General features: G+C 41.8%; 1 protein-coding gene across 2 annotated transcripts in view; it reads left to right on the top strand.

Moving 5' to 3' along the window:
- Nucleotides 1–16416, top strand: part of LOC148816898 (nectin 1b-like) — a 191197-nt gene that overhangs the window by 79676 nt on the left and 95105 nt on the right. For both annotated transcript variants that reach the window (XM_088939622.1, XM_088939621.1), the window contains exon 5: nt 555–706. In XM_088939622.1, the coding sequence (XP_088795748.1) occupies nt 555–706 (152 nt within the window). The remainder of the gene's footprint in view (nt 1–554; nt 707–16416) is intronic.

Genomic DNA, 16416 nt, shown 5'->3' with positions numbered 1-16416 from the left:
GTTCAGTTTGCTGAACTGGCTCCAAGGTGACAGAAACTGAGATAATTTAGGCAGCTGTTGTGCATGGTTTCACTGTATAATCTAAAGTACAGGTGATCACAGTAGAAACTATTATCTTTGCACCTCACCGATACTGAGAGCCTCACCAGCAGGCAGGCGAGCCATCAGTCCCGTATCAGGAGACAAAGTTCAAAGACATTTCTTGAACAACAAACAAATCGCATCATCCTGAGTCAACATCATGAACTTACTTTGCTGTCAAAGTGCCTAGATTTCATCTCCTATGTTAATGAGCTTGCTATGTGCTTTAATATGGCAGGCTTATTGTTCACTTAGTGTTCATTTTGTACAAACGTGTTTTCTTTTTTGGCATTACTCTTTATACTTTACGAACCCATTTTGAAATTCTGATTCGGTGCCTTAGGAGCAAGACCACAATATCGTATGATTTCCGATGTCCATCACGTGTATATGGGCTTAGCCACAGGATCAGAAGCGCCGCAGCTGTGATTCCTCATCGAGCTTGTGTTTAATGCGAACTTTTCACCATGCAGTTTGAATGGATCCATGCCCACCAACGTGGAGATCCGCAACAACACTCTGTTCTTCAAGGGGCCCGTGACCTATGACCTGGCAGGAACATACGTGTGCGACGCCACCAACAGCATCGGGACCCGCTCAGGGCAGGTGGAGGTCAACGTCACCGGTAGGTCACATGGCGGGCTGCTTTCCTCTTCTGCTAAACTGTTGGGATGAGCAACTGGATTCTGCAAAGACCTGGGAAGGGCAAGGGCGTCTTACTGCTTACTGCTTACTGCAAGCTTTTTCCCACGTTTGAAGTGCGGTCATTTCACCCCTTCTGGGATTCTTTACCTTCACTTTCCTCATGGAGGTTCCCTCTTCCACCTTGTCTATCCATTAGTTAACACATTAATTGGATCTCAACACTAACGTGCGTGTGTCCCCGTGTTTGCCCTGTGATGGACTGGCATCACATCCTGCCTTGCACCTGTTGCTTGCTGGGATAGGCTCCAGCTCCCCCACAACCCTGAATTGGATGAAACTGTTAGAAAATGGAGGGGTGGATCCTCTGTTTGTGTACCTCAATAAGTCCTGTCTGCTTGTTCTATCTATATGACAGGCAATCCTTCTCTTATTCTCCTTCTGCACCTGCCCTCTTGTTTGTCTGGTCTCCTGACCTCTGCACACCACGCCTTACACAAACCAAATGCTGCTGTCCAGGTGCCTACCAGTGAAGTATATGAATAACACACACACAGAGACACACACAGAGGCACAACAGGTCTGACTCCTCAGGGAGTGTGTGACAGAATCCAGAGATCAGGAACTGAACCTCCCTTTGTCTCTCTTGTTCATTTTCACATGACAGAGAAAGCCAAGCTACCATCTGTGTTGCTTCCCTGACTCTGAAAAACTGAGAAAATGTGAAGAAAAAAGCAATCCTCTATTCCAACCAAAAATAGATCAGCAGAGTAAATTGCAAATTGAAAATATTTTTTGCGGGGTTTTTAAAAGGTATAAGACCCAGCTTGCCATATTTTGTAATGAGCTGGCACTTCTCTACCTCTGCCTTTGTAGTTGAATCCCTTTGCTCGTTTTTTTTCAGGCAAGCACAAAAGAAAAAAATCAGATCAAAACTGCTGCAGTTTTAGTCCCTCTGTGCGGTGGCACAATTTCATTTGACTGCAGTGAGAATCTGTGCTTCAGTGTTTCCATTTGAAAGGACAGATTTCCATCACAGAAGCGCAGTTTGGCTTTTTCCATGTTGATGTAAGCCCGGCCAAGGTGACTCGCTCACAATAAGTACAGTTTGCTGGGGCCCATGCAAGGGTGGCGGTTTTGTTTTGGTTGGAGCTGGTGGCAGTGTCTTTCTGCTTGGTTTGGGGGAACCTAACGCTGTTTCTTGTGCAATGATATTTATGACTTATTTGTGTCCTATTCTCTTTGTCAATGCTGTCTCAGTCTGGTGTCCTCTCAGTTCTCTGCTGTATTCCTGCATTGTAGCTGCTGTTTTCCACCCTGTGTTATGAAAAGTCATCACTTTTACAGTGCTAGGCAGGGCTAAGAAAGGAACTGGACTGGAATGTTTCTACAACTTTGTCTTCCTCTGACATTATCCATGACAAATATCTAGTGTGGGTTTTAGTGATGGGAGCAGATTGTATCAGTATCTCAGTATCCACCTTAAAGGTCCTTTTCTTGACCTTTTGTTTATTCTTCACTAGGAATCTTGGTTTATTTGAGAAAAAGTAATGAATGCATATGAATCTTTTTGTTTGCCTTTAGTGTAACAGTCACACACTGTGCAAACTGTTAGAGATCCAGCAGGATGTTGTGCGGTTTGTGCTTTGTGGACAGTGAAATAAATGGAAAATGCTCTGGTATGTGGAACACCATTGATTTGAACTTTTATGTGGATGATTAATACACAATATTGTTTATGTTTGTTGGAATTGTTTGGTTTATTGGAAAATGTGTTCTGTAATTTCATTGGTTTCAAGGAAAGAGATGAGTGGATTCTGATCTCTCGAAGGCTTTCTCGGGCTCTCCTTGTCCTGGCTGCTCCTCAGGGACTGCCCCTACACGTGCTCACAAAGGGAGAGTGACTCAGTGGCACCCCTTTGGCATCTCTCCCCCATAGACAGACTGGCACAACAGGAGTCCCTGCAGAATGCATTACATTTATGTGTTTAAAATGCACCCTTAAAGCCATCCATTTTCCATCCGCTTTTTTATGCTATTCAGAGTCGTGAGGGTACCGGAGCTTATCCTGGCTAGAATCAGTCACAAGGCAGGATATACCCTGGACAGCATACCGGCATTCTGGCGTCTTAGAGCAACCTTCACAAATCACAAAATCTTAACAGTTTAATGGTTGCAACTCAAAAACTGTCAGTCCAGTTTTCTATGTGATCAAATATAATTTGGCATCTGTAGTGGGAGATTCTCTGCAGAGTTCTATCAAAATGTGCCTTAACCTCACTAATCAAACTCTTCTGGCTCGGTGCCCATCTCAGAGTGCAGCAGATTTTAGTGATGTTACTGTTAGTGATGTCGTTCCCATTAACCGCTGCTGTAAAAAGGACCTACTCTAAGACTTTCAACTTTTAATAAAACTGAAACCTGTCCTTTCAGAATGGAATGTGTTAAAAATGTCAGGAAGAAATCTATCTGGAAAAAAAAATAGGATAATGTAATTTAATAGTGTAATTGTAGTGTAATATTTAATATAACACGGTAACCATTATAATCTCAAAATCACTGTAGTCATAACATAATAATCATAATAATCTTATGCCTAAACTTTTTATGTAATCTAGTGGTGATTCCAAGCACCCCTGACCTTGCATCTGCAAAAGTTTGTTTGTGTTTAAAACAATTCTTTTGTTAACAATATGTCCTTGTAATTCTGACATATTGCGTAGACTGAAGGCAGCTACAATTTATTAAAGAAAACAGTATTTTTCATTAGAAAGTGAAGAATGGAAGGTTATCCAGTTGCTGGGTGAGGAGGAACTCCTAGAATTGTAACTTCTGTTATCTGGCAGCAAAGAGAGCCCTGCCAGGGAAAACTGACAGAGACAGAAAAAGAGAAACTTTTTTTCTTCCTCTCATGCGATTGTGCTGAAACCACTGTAGCCTGGGCTCGGATTCTCTTCCTGGTCTCCTGAAGAGGGGAGCCCTCACCTACTCTCCTTCAGTGTGTAACTGTTTTATTTGCAGTGTTCGTGTTTTATGGCTTGATCTTTCTGTTGTGTAAAAATGCATGGTTGCATTATTTTTTTAAAAAAGCACAAGGATTCTTTGGAGAGCTCACAGGCTGAAGCTCGCTGTGAAAAACAGTGCAATGTCATGATTTCAGTCAAGAGACAGCTGGCTGTCAAGTGGCTCTATCTGTGCTGCAAGAGACCTGCTTGTGACTTGTGCTTAGGCTACTAAAGGCAACAGATAAGGTAGCTTTACAGCAGTGACCCTTTCCTTTAAAGTTTGTTTCTGATTACTTCCTTTGACACTGTGAGCCAAAGATTCTGGGCTTCTGTCCCAGATCTGCCTCTGATTGTGTGCAGTTAACTTCCTCTCCCCTGTCTTTCAATCATGGCCTTCACGGTTTCTGCAATGGAAGAATATCCCATTATGACTGGCACCTTGATATCAGGGAGGTCCTGAAGCATGCCCACAGCAGCCATTTACAGAGGGAACAACTGTTCTATAATGGCAGGAAACAGATACGTCTTAAGTGCTGGGATAAAGCATTAAGGCCACAGTTGGCAACTTTGTTGCAGAAAACTTGGACAGAGATATGCACAGTGCCTAGAAATCTGTTAATTGCTCTGGATGGACATCCAGATCTTATAAAGAAGCCAGAATTTTAAAAAAGAATTAAAAATGAAAAAAATGCTGTGAAGGAAACCGCTGTGACTGATGCTATAGGTTTTTGATTGAGAGGATGAGACTGACAATAGTTTCTTTACATAACCATAGAGGATGTATAACCGGTACAGAATGGTTGGAGGGTTTGATCAATTTTAAAGAACAGGTTTTGAATTAAAAAACATTATTTTCCTCGAGTTTTTACACATTTCCCAAGAAATTTCTAATTGGATTGAAAATGAAACATAGCCTTTTTTATGAAAACAGCTCATAAAAATGTCTTACATTTCTCACAGCTTGTTTTACAGGTATCCATAAATAACAATGGGTAAATAAAAAAGAAAAACTACTTAAGTCTATCAGTTATCATCCTCTGAGCAGAGGATAAAAAGATCTCTACTTCTGTGCTGCTAACACCTTCTAACATGTCTAATATAGTGTGTGGCTTTTCATAAGCATGAGCCTAGCCAGGTAGATAATGAGAATAACAGATTACACAAGCAGTATCTTACTACAAGCCAGCAACAGCTTAATCAGATATAAGCTTATTTTCCAATCTTCATCTGAACATTTATGGGAAATTTTCCAATTGGAAAACTGTCCACATTCCGGTCAAGACCATTGCCTGAACGTTTACAATTCATTGCTATCCTTGGATCCTTGGATATGCTCACCCAAACAAATATTTGCTGTTATTGTTTTGTTAGGTACAAAGGCCCCAGACTCTACAGTACATTACAATAATATTCATAGATGAATCAAGTTATTCATCAAAATATTCGAGCAACGTCTGGAACATAACCTTGATTTTGAAAGCTGTTGGCATGTGGCCTTGAATAACTTTTGAGAAAAGTTGAAAAAAGATTCAAAGTTGATAAACTAAGCAAATGTGCAGTGTAAAATGAACATGGCTAAATGCTGTTTTTTAATTAGAAACTGAAATCATTTTAATAAACCAAACATTCCCCATCAGCAACATGCAAATGACTGTTTAAACTCCACCAGAAGAACACAGGATGATTCTTGTTTTAATTAATTTCCTCACGCCTTCGCTCAGCAACTCAATTTGTATGTGAGCAAGTTGAAAGAGAGGTGTTAGTTTAGCTATCTCCCAGCTGCGCTGTTTTAAACATTTGTTTTTTAGGCAAAAGCAAAATGTTTTTGCAAAGAAAAACTGAACTTGTCAGTTTTCTGATCAATCACTCTTGCTGTCAGGTTAGACAGGCTTGCACACAATTAAGCAGCTGCCTCACAGATACATGTTTACACTTTGGAGCATCCAATAATATTAAATTACCACCCCATTAAGAATTCCTTCACAGTCAATTAATGCTGGGTACTCCTGTGAACCCAAAGCAGGAGCACAGAATCTGCATTGCTGAACTGAACAGCTACATCTGCTAATTAATTAGGGTTCACAGAGGTTAAATTAAAGGAATAGGAGAGGAAAGGCAAATGATCATGGCACTTCTCACAATGCTCTTATCGATACGGTGTTTGATATGTACAGTAGGTAATCAAATGTCGTATTTCATTCTTCAGTGGGGATCCTGGAAACATTTTGTGGGCTCTGCAGCCAAAAATGTCAGTTAAACGTAGCAGCATGGCAGGAGTTACTTTGCATGCTTCTGTGCTACGAAACGCATATATATTCAAAAATAGTTTCCTGGTCCTATCCTTATTACATATTTGCATGGTGGCTTTTGGATAGGAGACACATCCCTTTGAGTGATAAACCTTGGTTTGCAAAGTGAAAGAGAGATGGAGCAGAGCAAGATATAAACAACTAGACAAAAATAATTCACCCCTCACTGTGTCACGCCCAGTGAAGTGCATTAGTAGCTGATATAGATTGGCTAACATACTGTACCTCTCATTTTCTCCTTGAAATCAACCCTTTTTAATCCTGCTTTTGTAGAACTCCCCCACCCTCATGCCCCTTCACTCTCTGCCTCTCAAGACTTTGGTAGGGATCATATACTGTATGTGTGAGTGGTCATAGATGAGGAAATTGTTCCTGGCCAAAGCAGTGTGGACATGGTAAAGGCCTTCAGACATTGTGTCTGTCTCACATGGTCATGGGAGATAGGTAGTTGATCTTTATTGCTTACATCACTTATGTACAGCAAGCATAGACAAAGCATCAGCTGTCAGTACAGCTTGGGTTAAACTGACTGTAGCTCGAAAGAGCTCTTTAATTTTTAAAGAGGGTTGGGAATTACTGCCGTTATTAATGTGAAAGCAATCAACTTCAGTGTCCGTCTCTGCCTTCATTCTGCGCCCAGGAAAATTGAAATCTTAGAAAGCAAATACTTCGACAAGGAGGGTAACTTTTTAAACTTTTAACTCCAAGCAACCTCTAGCTAAATTTCCTTTAGGAAAAAAGTATTTAAAAAATATTTTACTTCATGTATTATATCTTAGAACCTCTAAAAGTTTACTTATCAGAAAATGAAGACTCAGTTTTACTGTTGAAGGTTTTCGGCTGAAAATCTTGAAGTAGTTAATAAAAGAGAGGAAGAGTATTCTTTAATGATTTCAATGCAGGAGTTTTGGAAACAGGAAGGAATAGGACAGACATTGTAGAGGAGTAGGGTGGGGATAGGGACAGGTGAGACTAGAACAAAGAGTGGCTGGTGTGAGTTAGAAAGGGAGTGTTTATGTAGTTAGGAATTTATCTGCCACTGTTATGCCCAGGTGATATTGCCTGTGATCATACACTGTTGAGCCCATCAGGTGATCACTGTTACCAAGGTTAACATTTAACAGCTCAGTGCTGCTAGCAAGTCCAACTCGGTCTGTGAAATCCTTCACCCAGCCTTTAGATGACAAACCAGAATAACTTTCAATTTTTTTTAAAGTGGGGAACAATAGCAACAGCAATGCTCAGATCTCTTAGCAGCTCTTCATAAGTTTTAATTTCCTTCTGAACAGTCCAAGCTGCATTGAGCTATTCAATTATTGTAATCCTGAAGAAATCAATGATGATTGTAACGGTTTGCAGTGGGAGTAGTATTTAATTGGGTAATTTAATTGGCAAGTTTTCTTTAGGTGTGCCACTGCTTTGCTTTATGTCAGTAGTAATGTTATTATATGAATAATAATGTCAGTGGAGTGTTGTCGAAAATGTCACTGTTTTTTGACTATGGCGTATTTTTGATTTTCATTTGGCAATACACTTGTTTCACTGCAAAAGAACCTGAGCTCAAAGCACCAGCTCATTTCCGAGTAAACAATAAAAATCCACTTTTAAAGTGTACTGTACCTACTCTACAGTAAAACAAATGCACGTGTTTGCCCCAGTTGGAGGAAAGTACTCACTCTTTCACGAGCTGATAATACAGTGTGTTGTCCTTTCAAGTCGTTCACTTTGTCATCTTAAATCATCCATTTCAACTTGTGGGATCTAGAGGTCCAGTAGGTGAGGGAACCTGATGTCTGTGAGGGGGGAAAAGGCAAGTTTATTTATTGAATTTATAATTATAGAAATATGAATTTATTCATTTCTGAGGGTTTGGTGCACCTTGCAGAGATAAGCTTTGTGGACTCAAAACATTTCAAATCTGCTTTCTCTTCCTCATGTGGTGTGAGCTCACTCTCACAGCTTGGATCTGGAATCTGATGCTCCATTATGCCGATTAGACATTATGCTTTATTTCTCTTGCTCTGTGGGTTGATCCAAAATGCGTCTCGTACCTCTGTGCAAGAAAGCTTAAATGTTATGTGAGTTGTTTTTACATATGGTATATACTGCATACAGGATGCAGACAGAGGCGTTGTTTGCTCAGTAAAGATGGATTTCAGATATAAGTGGAGATAATATATACATGTAAAATATTCAAGTGGAGTTGTCTTTCTAGCAGTTACTAGAGCCATAGCCCATAATAGATTTCATAGGCTTTTTGTTGTTTTTATATTGTCCTGTCATTCCTTTTGATTGAATAGATGTTCTGTCTGGCTTTTTTGATGTGGAAAATGCAAAGCTCTTGAAATAAAAACCAAAGAAATTGGTGGGCTGTCATATACTGCTATTGCGTCTAAAAATATTTAATAAATGTCATTTAATTTAACTGAAACATCACTGTCACAATTTCATTTTTTTTTCCAGCATGCAAAAAAACTGAAGGGAAGCTCTTTAAATTTCAACACCTGCAGATAATATCCTGGTTTTGACAGGGCAGGTTATTTGCTCGGCTTGAGTTGGCACTGTGTCAGCTGCAAATCAGCGCGCATTGCGTCTGGCTTTCTGGGCCTTAATGACAAGTAGTGAGACTTTCCCATCAAGATGAAAGTTGGGTATGTGAAGCTTCGCCGCTTGACTACAGCAGAGTGAATTTGACAAAGAAAACGGGAAAAGGAGGCACTTCTCTTCGCAAAACAGTTGTGGGATTCTGAAACAAAGTCACCTACTGTAGCCATGTTGTTGAAGCCAACACCCTCACTTCTTTCAAGAAATGTCTGGATTACATTCTTAGATCTATTAGGTATTCACGGGCCTAGTTCAAAGTGCTGGATTGGCCAATTGGCCGCCTTTTCATTGGTAAGCATCCCTTACATGTTTATGCTTGCAAGAAAGAAGAAGCTATCAGACAGCCTATAAACATTCCTTGATCCAGTTTTTTATCCCCTATTGCAGCTAATTGGGTCCCCAGACTGCAGCACAGACAAACAGGCTGACTTGGCTTGTGCACTTGTAATACATAGCTCCCGCTGACAAATCCCCTGTTGTTCCGCTCTCAAAGAGCGGGATGGCTGGGGTTGTGAGCATGTTCCGGCGTTACTGCTGGGACCTGTCTCCACCTTCTCCTCTTCCATTTCACTTCTGCGCTGGGCCATTTATTTACGCATTCGCCACTCTTGAATAAGATTCTCTTTGCCTCCTGTCCTTCGGCGTACCAGCAGGAATGATGTTATACGGGCCGTCTTTCATCAATCTTCGACACAGTGAAAGGTACTGTAGAGGAGCCAGCTGAAAAAAAAACAAAAACATCCAATAAAGAGAGGAAATATCAACCAGGGAGGAGGAATGGAAGGGTGTGAAAATGGGCTTTATTGGAGAACAGCAGGAGCAGCTGGAAATAGGAAATGACAGGGAGAGTGAATCTGAAGAGAATCTGAAGGGGGACAATAAGATGTGGAGAGACAGGGAATACTAGTGACCATCAACACTTTCCTGTCCTGTTTTGCCTAAGGTTGTGAAATCATGGAAATTTAATGCTGCCATAAAGAATAAGTCTTCATTGGCAGTGGAAGCTTTATATTAGTGGCCCAGAGTCAACATTTTAAGAGCGAGTGGTTTTATTCTGTATGATGGGAATTGATTTACTGTAAAAGCCCAGAAAATGGTGAGGCTGCTTCTCCACTCCTCAGCCGCGCAGTGCTGCACTCACTTCATTAACAGCTGTATCCGACATGACAGGGCTGCATTAGAGAGGCGCTCTGCTGGGAGAGGACTCTGGGACTGCAGAGCCCCGCGGAGAAGGGGCACAGCGGCGACCCCAGAGCTCGCAAGCGCTGACTGGATGTGCTGTGCGGGAAGGGTCTTAGGGCGGAAACACACACCCTCTCACTCGTCCCCAACTCTCACGGCTGCTCCCACTCCCTGCATGGGGTTGAACGGGTGGGGCTGTCCGACAGGGCCACCGTGCCACGCTGAGAGGGGCGTGCCCTGCCCTTGGGCCGTCTGGCTGAGGCCAAGTGTTCGGTGACACGAGCCGCTTCACCCCTGTGTGAAGCAGAGGGGGACTAAAACAAATAAGGACACCCTTTCTTCAAAGACTGTAATTCAAGACGGCCTCAACTAAGCGTGGACAAAGGCCTCAGAGATAGCTGCATCTGATGATCTTGAGCCTCTTGGTCACATCGTAATCGGCAAAGAAAAGCACAACATTACAACGGAGAGGGCTTAGGCTGGAATCTGTGGAATTTCCTTGGCTGTCAGAGCATGATTGAGATCTCTGTGGTGGCTATCCCTATTGCTTCAAATGAGCAAGCTGATATTATGCTTTGAACCGTTTCAATTCCGTCGTGGTTCAGATATGCATTTTGCGAGGTAGCGTTTCAGAAAAATCCAGCTGCCCAAACGACACCCAGATGCTTGACGGAAAATTACCTAATTTGAATAAGGTTAGTAAGGTTTGTGATTAACAAAAATAATTTCATTGTAAGACCGGTTTTATAATATTCCTCCAAGAAGTCCAAGATTTTTGCAAAGTTAAAAGTGGGCTTTCATTCAGGGATTTATGACTTTTACTCAGCCAACACTGACCCCAAAAACAAGAGCCATCAGAGATCTTGCCTTTGCCGATACGGTTAAGTCAACGGGAACACAGCTTTTGTGATAATTTAGGGTAGTTAACCCCTGTGCCCCTGCTTGTACAATGTGCTCGCCCTAAAGTCACCCTTTAATTCAATTGGCGAAGCAATATCTCCCTTCTGCTCCTGGGCTACTGAAGCAGAATGCCTGCTGCCCCTCGCCCAGGTGAGATCTGCTCTTCAGCAGTGGGTGAAGTGGGTTCCTTACTACTGTATGTGTACAGTGCTTTTGGATGAGAACACAAAAAATATTCATTTTATTTTGTAAAAAAATAAATAAAAAAAGGTTCGAGGTAAAATGTGAAACACTAAAAAATCGCCACCTTAATAATAGTAAGAATAAAACCTGACAGGGAATGTTTACAGGCTGTAATTTCTTCTGCCAGACTTTATAGAGTTATCAGAGCTGCTGGATTGAATTATAACCTCTCACAACGCTGCTTGACATCTATTAATCTCAATAGAAATGTTTGGCTGTTTGTACTCAAGGTTACCTCGCTATCTGCATATTCCCAGAGGTTTGTTAATAAAAGTGTGCTATTGTTGCCCAGGATTGTATCAGGCTGCTGTCCCACCGTATTTTAGGTGCATTTTATCTGGTTCCTAGCAGGTGTTGAAATGAGCTAATGCCTGCATTCGAATGACTCCCCTGCCTCCTGTGCTGTTGTTTAGATTGGGTATATCTGTAACATTCCCTGCGCTATCTGTTCATGCAGTAAAGGAATAGCACATACAGTATCTGACACTTCATCTGTACTGTGAGCGCACATCTGCACGCGTGTGTGACTTGCTCCACCATGCAGCACTAAGTCAACACTTGCAATTGCAATTAGAGTGATCATTAATAAGATAACAAATGACTTGGCTCCCTTTTTTCCTGCACGTTTACAGCTCGCGGAGTTTGTATGAAACTATTTGTGATTTCCATGCGGATCTTGTAGACTCCTGTGGCTTTGTCCTCTGCGAGTGGGTGCCAATCTGATAACGAAATGTAAAAGGAAGATGTGGTGGCCTGGTGTTAAAAGTTGAAGCCCCGTAAACCTCCCTTTTGAAAGCTTTCAGAGGCAGATTGAGGGCTGTTAAAGTTAGCACCTATTGGTGCTGCAAAGCTGTCAATAAAGTAATAACAGTAAAACCTGAGTTTCCTGTAACACAGTCAGGCTTATCTGGAACATCCTGGTCTGTCAAAACCAAGGTGGCTTGAGGTTAGAAATCTTTTGTTTGTCTTCTTTTTTCTCTATTTTTTTTAGAATCCAACAAAACAGTACCAGGCCACAATGTCTTGAAACCACAGTTGTGCTGCAGTAGCTCAACCACTGAACCATGTGTGAAAATATTTCTGTCAGCTGAAGGGTTCTGCTTAGTTAAGAGCCTGGAATTACCATGTAAAGAATCACGAAACCTATTAAGTCTTAGAAAACTTTCAAAGCTTTAAAAAATAGAAAAATATTTTATTTTATATATCACTCCAAAAAAGGCTTTAATTCTTGGGTCAGAGTTTCTACTTGGGAACACAATAAGCTGGCTGATGAGATTGAGAGTGAAGGGTACAAGAAAGGATTAAAGGCCTTTGCTCAAACTGCCTGATGTTTTGGACATGGTACAGAGATCAGTCCCCAGCCAGAGGTCACCTCCCCCTGCTCTCTCTTTCAACTCTTTAATGATACTCCACCAAACTCATAATCCCATTAACATCCTGAGACCTGAGAGAAGAGCCTGCAGAGCAGAGTCCAGGAAGGCACGGTAAAAATGTGTATATATATATTATTTATTGCTCTAGGAATAAATCACAGAATACACCAGAGAGTGTATCCAGCCACCCCTAGTGGGTATTAGTGCTGCAGCATGTTATGAAATCAGTTTGGCTAAGGGTTCACAGGTGTCCGTGGAGATATGGGACAGCCCAGGGAGGTGCTGAGACTGTGTGGCGGTGGAGTGTGCGCTGAGGCACCAGGAACAAAGACAGGGAGGCAGGGTGACCTCATGTTTTCGAAAAGAGAAAAAGAAGGTTTCGAAAGGTGAGTGAGGCAGCGTGAGGCTTTGGCTTTGAACTGGGGGGAGCAAGGCTGAGGAGTGCCTTCATGAAGTGCCTTTGAGCGGGGGAAAGAGGAGCTGGAGGATGCATTGAGGTGTGGTGGAGCGAACACCAAGGAGCCCGCCCAGTGGCCTGACCTTCAGGAAACAAGCACAGCTCAATCCCACAGAGCCGCTCACGGTTATGGGAAGTGGTCTCATGCACCTTACTCATTAATGAGGATTCATTGATAATTAAACAAACGTCATTAGCTGTGTTCTCCTTTCCGGTAACCATTAACAGACACGCGTGGAAAGAAGGTTTTGACTAAAAGCGGACGATGCCAGACCTTTCTACCTGTCCTTGTTTCCTTGTTTTATTCAAATATCCAGTTCTAACAGAAGCCTTTAAAGTTAATGGATTCAGTGATTAAGGTTTTTTTTGAGGACTCCCGGTGTATTAAACTTCGAATTCTCCATTCTGCCTGTGCCTGCATTAAAACAGTGCCTGCACCTGATCTCTCCAGTTTCTAAGCCCACTTTTTCCCTTTTCTGTTTTCGCCGCATTTTAAGTTCCAGTTTTTTGTGTGTTTTTAAGATGTGATGGATGATGATGAAACCCATCTGTCCTGTGGTTGAAACACTAAACCAACAACAGGCAATTGTTGATACTTTGTTCCCACACTAGTTGATGTGAATTGCTTTGGACAACAGCATATCCATAATTACTTTTTTGTTTTTTAATATCTGTCTAAATCTATCTGAGCTACATGAGCAGATGATTTCAGTTCTGGTCCAATCTAATGCAGTTTGCAGTCTCACTAGTGGTCACGATGGTGGATGTTCAAATCACACAGAAAATTCAACTAATATTTCAGAATTGTACAGCACATGATGTAGTCATGTTCTTTTTGTCTTATTGTGTTTGTAGCAGTATTTCTCTGCAGAAACAAGACAAATGCAGGCCAACAATGTTAAAAAAAAGTAAAAAAAAAACAGTCAGGTTTTTCAAGAAGCTGTTTACTGCTGCTTAATGAGATGCAAAAATCAAGAGTGTTAATCTCAGCTGAGGAATCGCTTTGAATCGTCCATTCCTTGGCTGAAGAGGGCTTTTCACTGCTAGTTGCATAAACAAGCCAGTATTTTTCATCTGTAGAGCCAGAGTTAAAAAGAACGACCATGCTGTGACAACCATAGAGAGCTTTCCTCCCTTCTTTAGCATTAGTGCCACATTCCTCTTGAATCTTTGCTGTTATCATTGTTGCTGCTCTTAAGCATTTCAAAAGCAACATGCCGTCATGCAGAACAGATGTTCGACCCTCTAATGATGCCATTTGTGACCAATTGCGCTCCTCATTTTGAGACATCAAGTTCTCTTTTCAGGGTTATTTTTATTCATTTTCTTTCAGTGGCGACTAAAAGCTTCATGCCTCCGAGTCGAGCGAAGTGCGGGCCTTGATTTGAAAAGGCACTTTTAGGAATTCAACCCTCCCTTCTTTCTGTTCTCAGCAGTCGAACTCTCTTTTCTTTCCAGCCCCAGAAACAACTAAAGAGAGGGCACAGTCAGTGGCCATTAGGATATGAACCTGTTGCCAAAGTGACACCCCCCCCCCCCCCCATCCAACAGCCACCCCCGCATCAGGTCCTGCTGAAACAATGGTGCTTCAGTAGGAAATAAAGCTCAGAGAGAGGAGCAGTCAAGAATAAGGACCATTACCATAGAGACCAGAACATGTGGTAGCGTGAAAGTGATTGAGAGTGGGGAAAAAAGCCCGGGGACTGAATCAACACTGTTACTGGCTGTTAAAGAGTGTAAAAGCAGCATGTCCAGCAGCCATATCACCCTGCAGCTCACAGATGGAAGCCCACTGAAGCTCAGCAGTGTGAGCCTGGCCAGTACCTGGATGGGAGACCTCCTGGGAAAAACTAAGGTTGCTGCTGGAAGAGGTGTCAGTGGGGCCAGCAGGGCGCGCTCACCCTGCGGTCCATGTGGGTCCTAATGCCCCAGTATAGTGATGGGTACTTCGGATGAGACATAAAACCAAGGTCCTGACTCTCTGTAGTCATTAAAAATCCCAGGGTGTTTCTCGAAAAGAATAGGGGTGTTACCCAGGTGTCCTGGCCAAATTTCCCATTGGCCCTTACCAATCATGGCCTCCTAATGCTCCCCATCTCTGAACTGGCTCCCTCACTCCTCCCCACTGAGAGCTGATGTGTGGTGAGCATTCTGGCACACTATGGCTGCTGTCGCATCATCCAGGTGGGGTTGCACACTGGTGGTGGTGGAGGGGATCCCCATTACCTGTAAAGTGGTTTGAGTGGAGTGTCCAGAAAAGAGCTATATATGTGTAAACAATTATTATTATTATTATTATTAAAAGGCAGCCAGAATGTGCCACACCAGAAGTATTATTTCAAGGTTATTTATAGTGTCATATACCACTGGAGGGAGCTCTCTCTTGATGTGCTGTGATTAGCTGTTAAGGCAAACAGGATCACAGACGGTCTTTTTTGAGGGTTAATTCTCTTTTGTGGCAGCACAGAGCTGCACGCCAGTTACAAAAGGAACAAGTTTGTCACCCAAGGAGCAGCATCATCCCTTAACACCAACCCCTTACATTTGATGTAAGCTGTGTTTGCAGCTGCCACAAGGGCCGGTGTCGCTCAACCTAAAACAAACTAAAACAGAAAAAAGAAATGTTCTGTTTTTTGTGGATGAAACTTGAAGGTGTCAATTCCTCTGAGCAAATGTACGCCCTCCTTTATTTCTGGTAGAAAAATACAGGAGCAGCTCAAAAGAAAACTCATCATTGCAGCTTTAACGTTTGACATTGACAGAATGTTCCAAAAATGAAGAGAAATGGATTACTCTAATCTATTCCCGGTTCTCTTTTTATTATTGTGTAGATTCTGTTCGTGGTTTTCTTCAATGCCAACAAATCTTTTTTTTTGCTAAAAGTAGCTGATTTTGATGTGAAAATATTTTCCAAAACAAAACTTGATGGCAGGCTTAAGATGTCAAACTTCAGTGAAGTTTCCCCCCTTTTGCAAGAATAAAAACTCTTGCAATTCGAGAAAAAATTATTTTCTCATTCACTGTACTTTTCAAGAAAAGTCCAAGGGCACAGAATTCTGGCAATGTTTGTTTTCCTTGTAGCAAAGCTGAGTTTGTCAGAGTGGGAGAAACAACATTGAAACGATGTTAAAAAATGAACACACCGTGCATCTTAAAAACCCGTTGAGTGGACTCAACGGCAACAGAACGATTCAGGTAAAGAGATTGTGAAACGCAGGGGCTGTGGAAAGTAAGCTGCCCATGGTTATCTTTTTATACAGCCTTCCCGATGTACCAGTCATAAAGAGAAATAATTATAAAAATAAGAACATCCAAGGCCAGCAGGTGTGTGACATTTCCGGCCTTTAACTTATCTGTGAGTGTGACCAGTGCATCTTGGCAACACATTGCTTACAATCTTACATTTTAGCAGTTCATCTCTTAATTCATTTGAAAGCTACAGTAAGTCCTTAATGTGTTATACTGTACATATAATATTTGGCAGAGTATTGTACCGCCTGTAATTCATAATGTTTTGGAAAAGTTAGTGCACTACATTCAGTAACAAACCTGAATATTATGTCTGTTGACTTTCCCAGGTTCTAGTTTTAAATTGAAGTGTTTTTAAATTACGTTTAGCT

Source organism: Atractosteus spatula, chromosome 22 (assembly GCF_055471065.1).
Source record: "Atractosteus spatula isolate fAtrSpa1 chromosome 22, fAtrSpa1.hap1, whole genome shotgun sequence".
Classification (NCBI taxonomy): domain Eukaryota; kingdom Metazoa; phylum Chordata; class Actinopteri; order Semionotiformes; family Lepisosteidae; genus Atractosteus; species Atractosteus spatula.
This window is presented reverse-complemented; position numbering and strand designations above follow the sequence as displayed.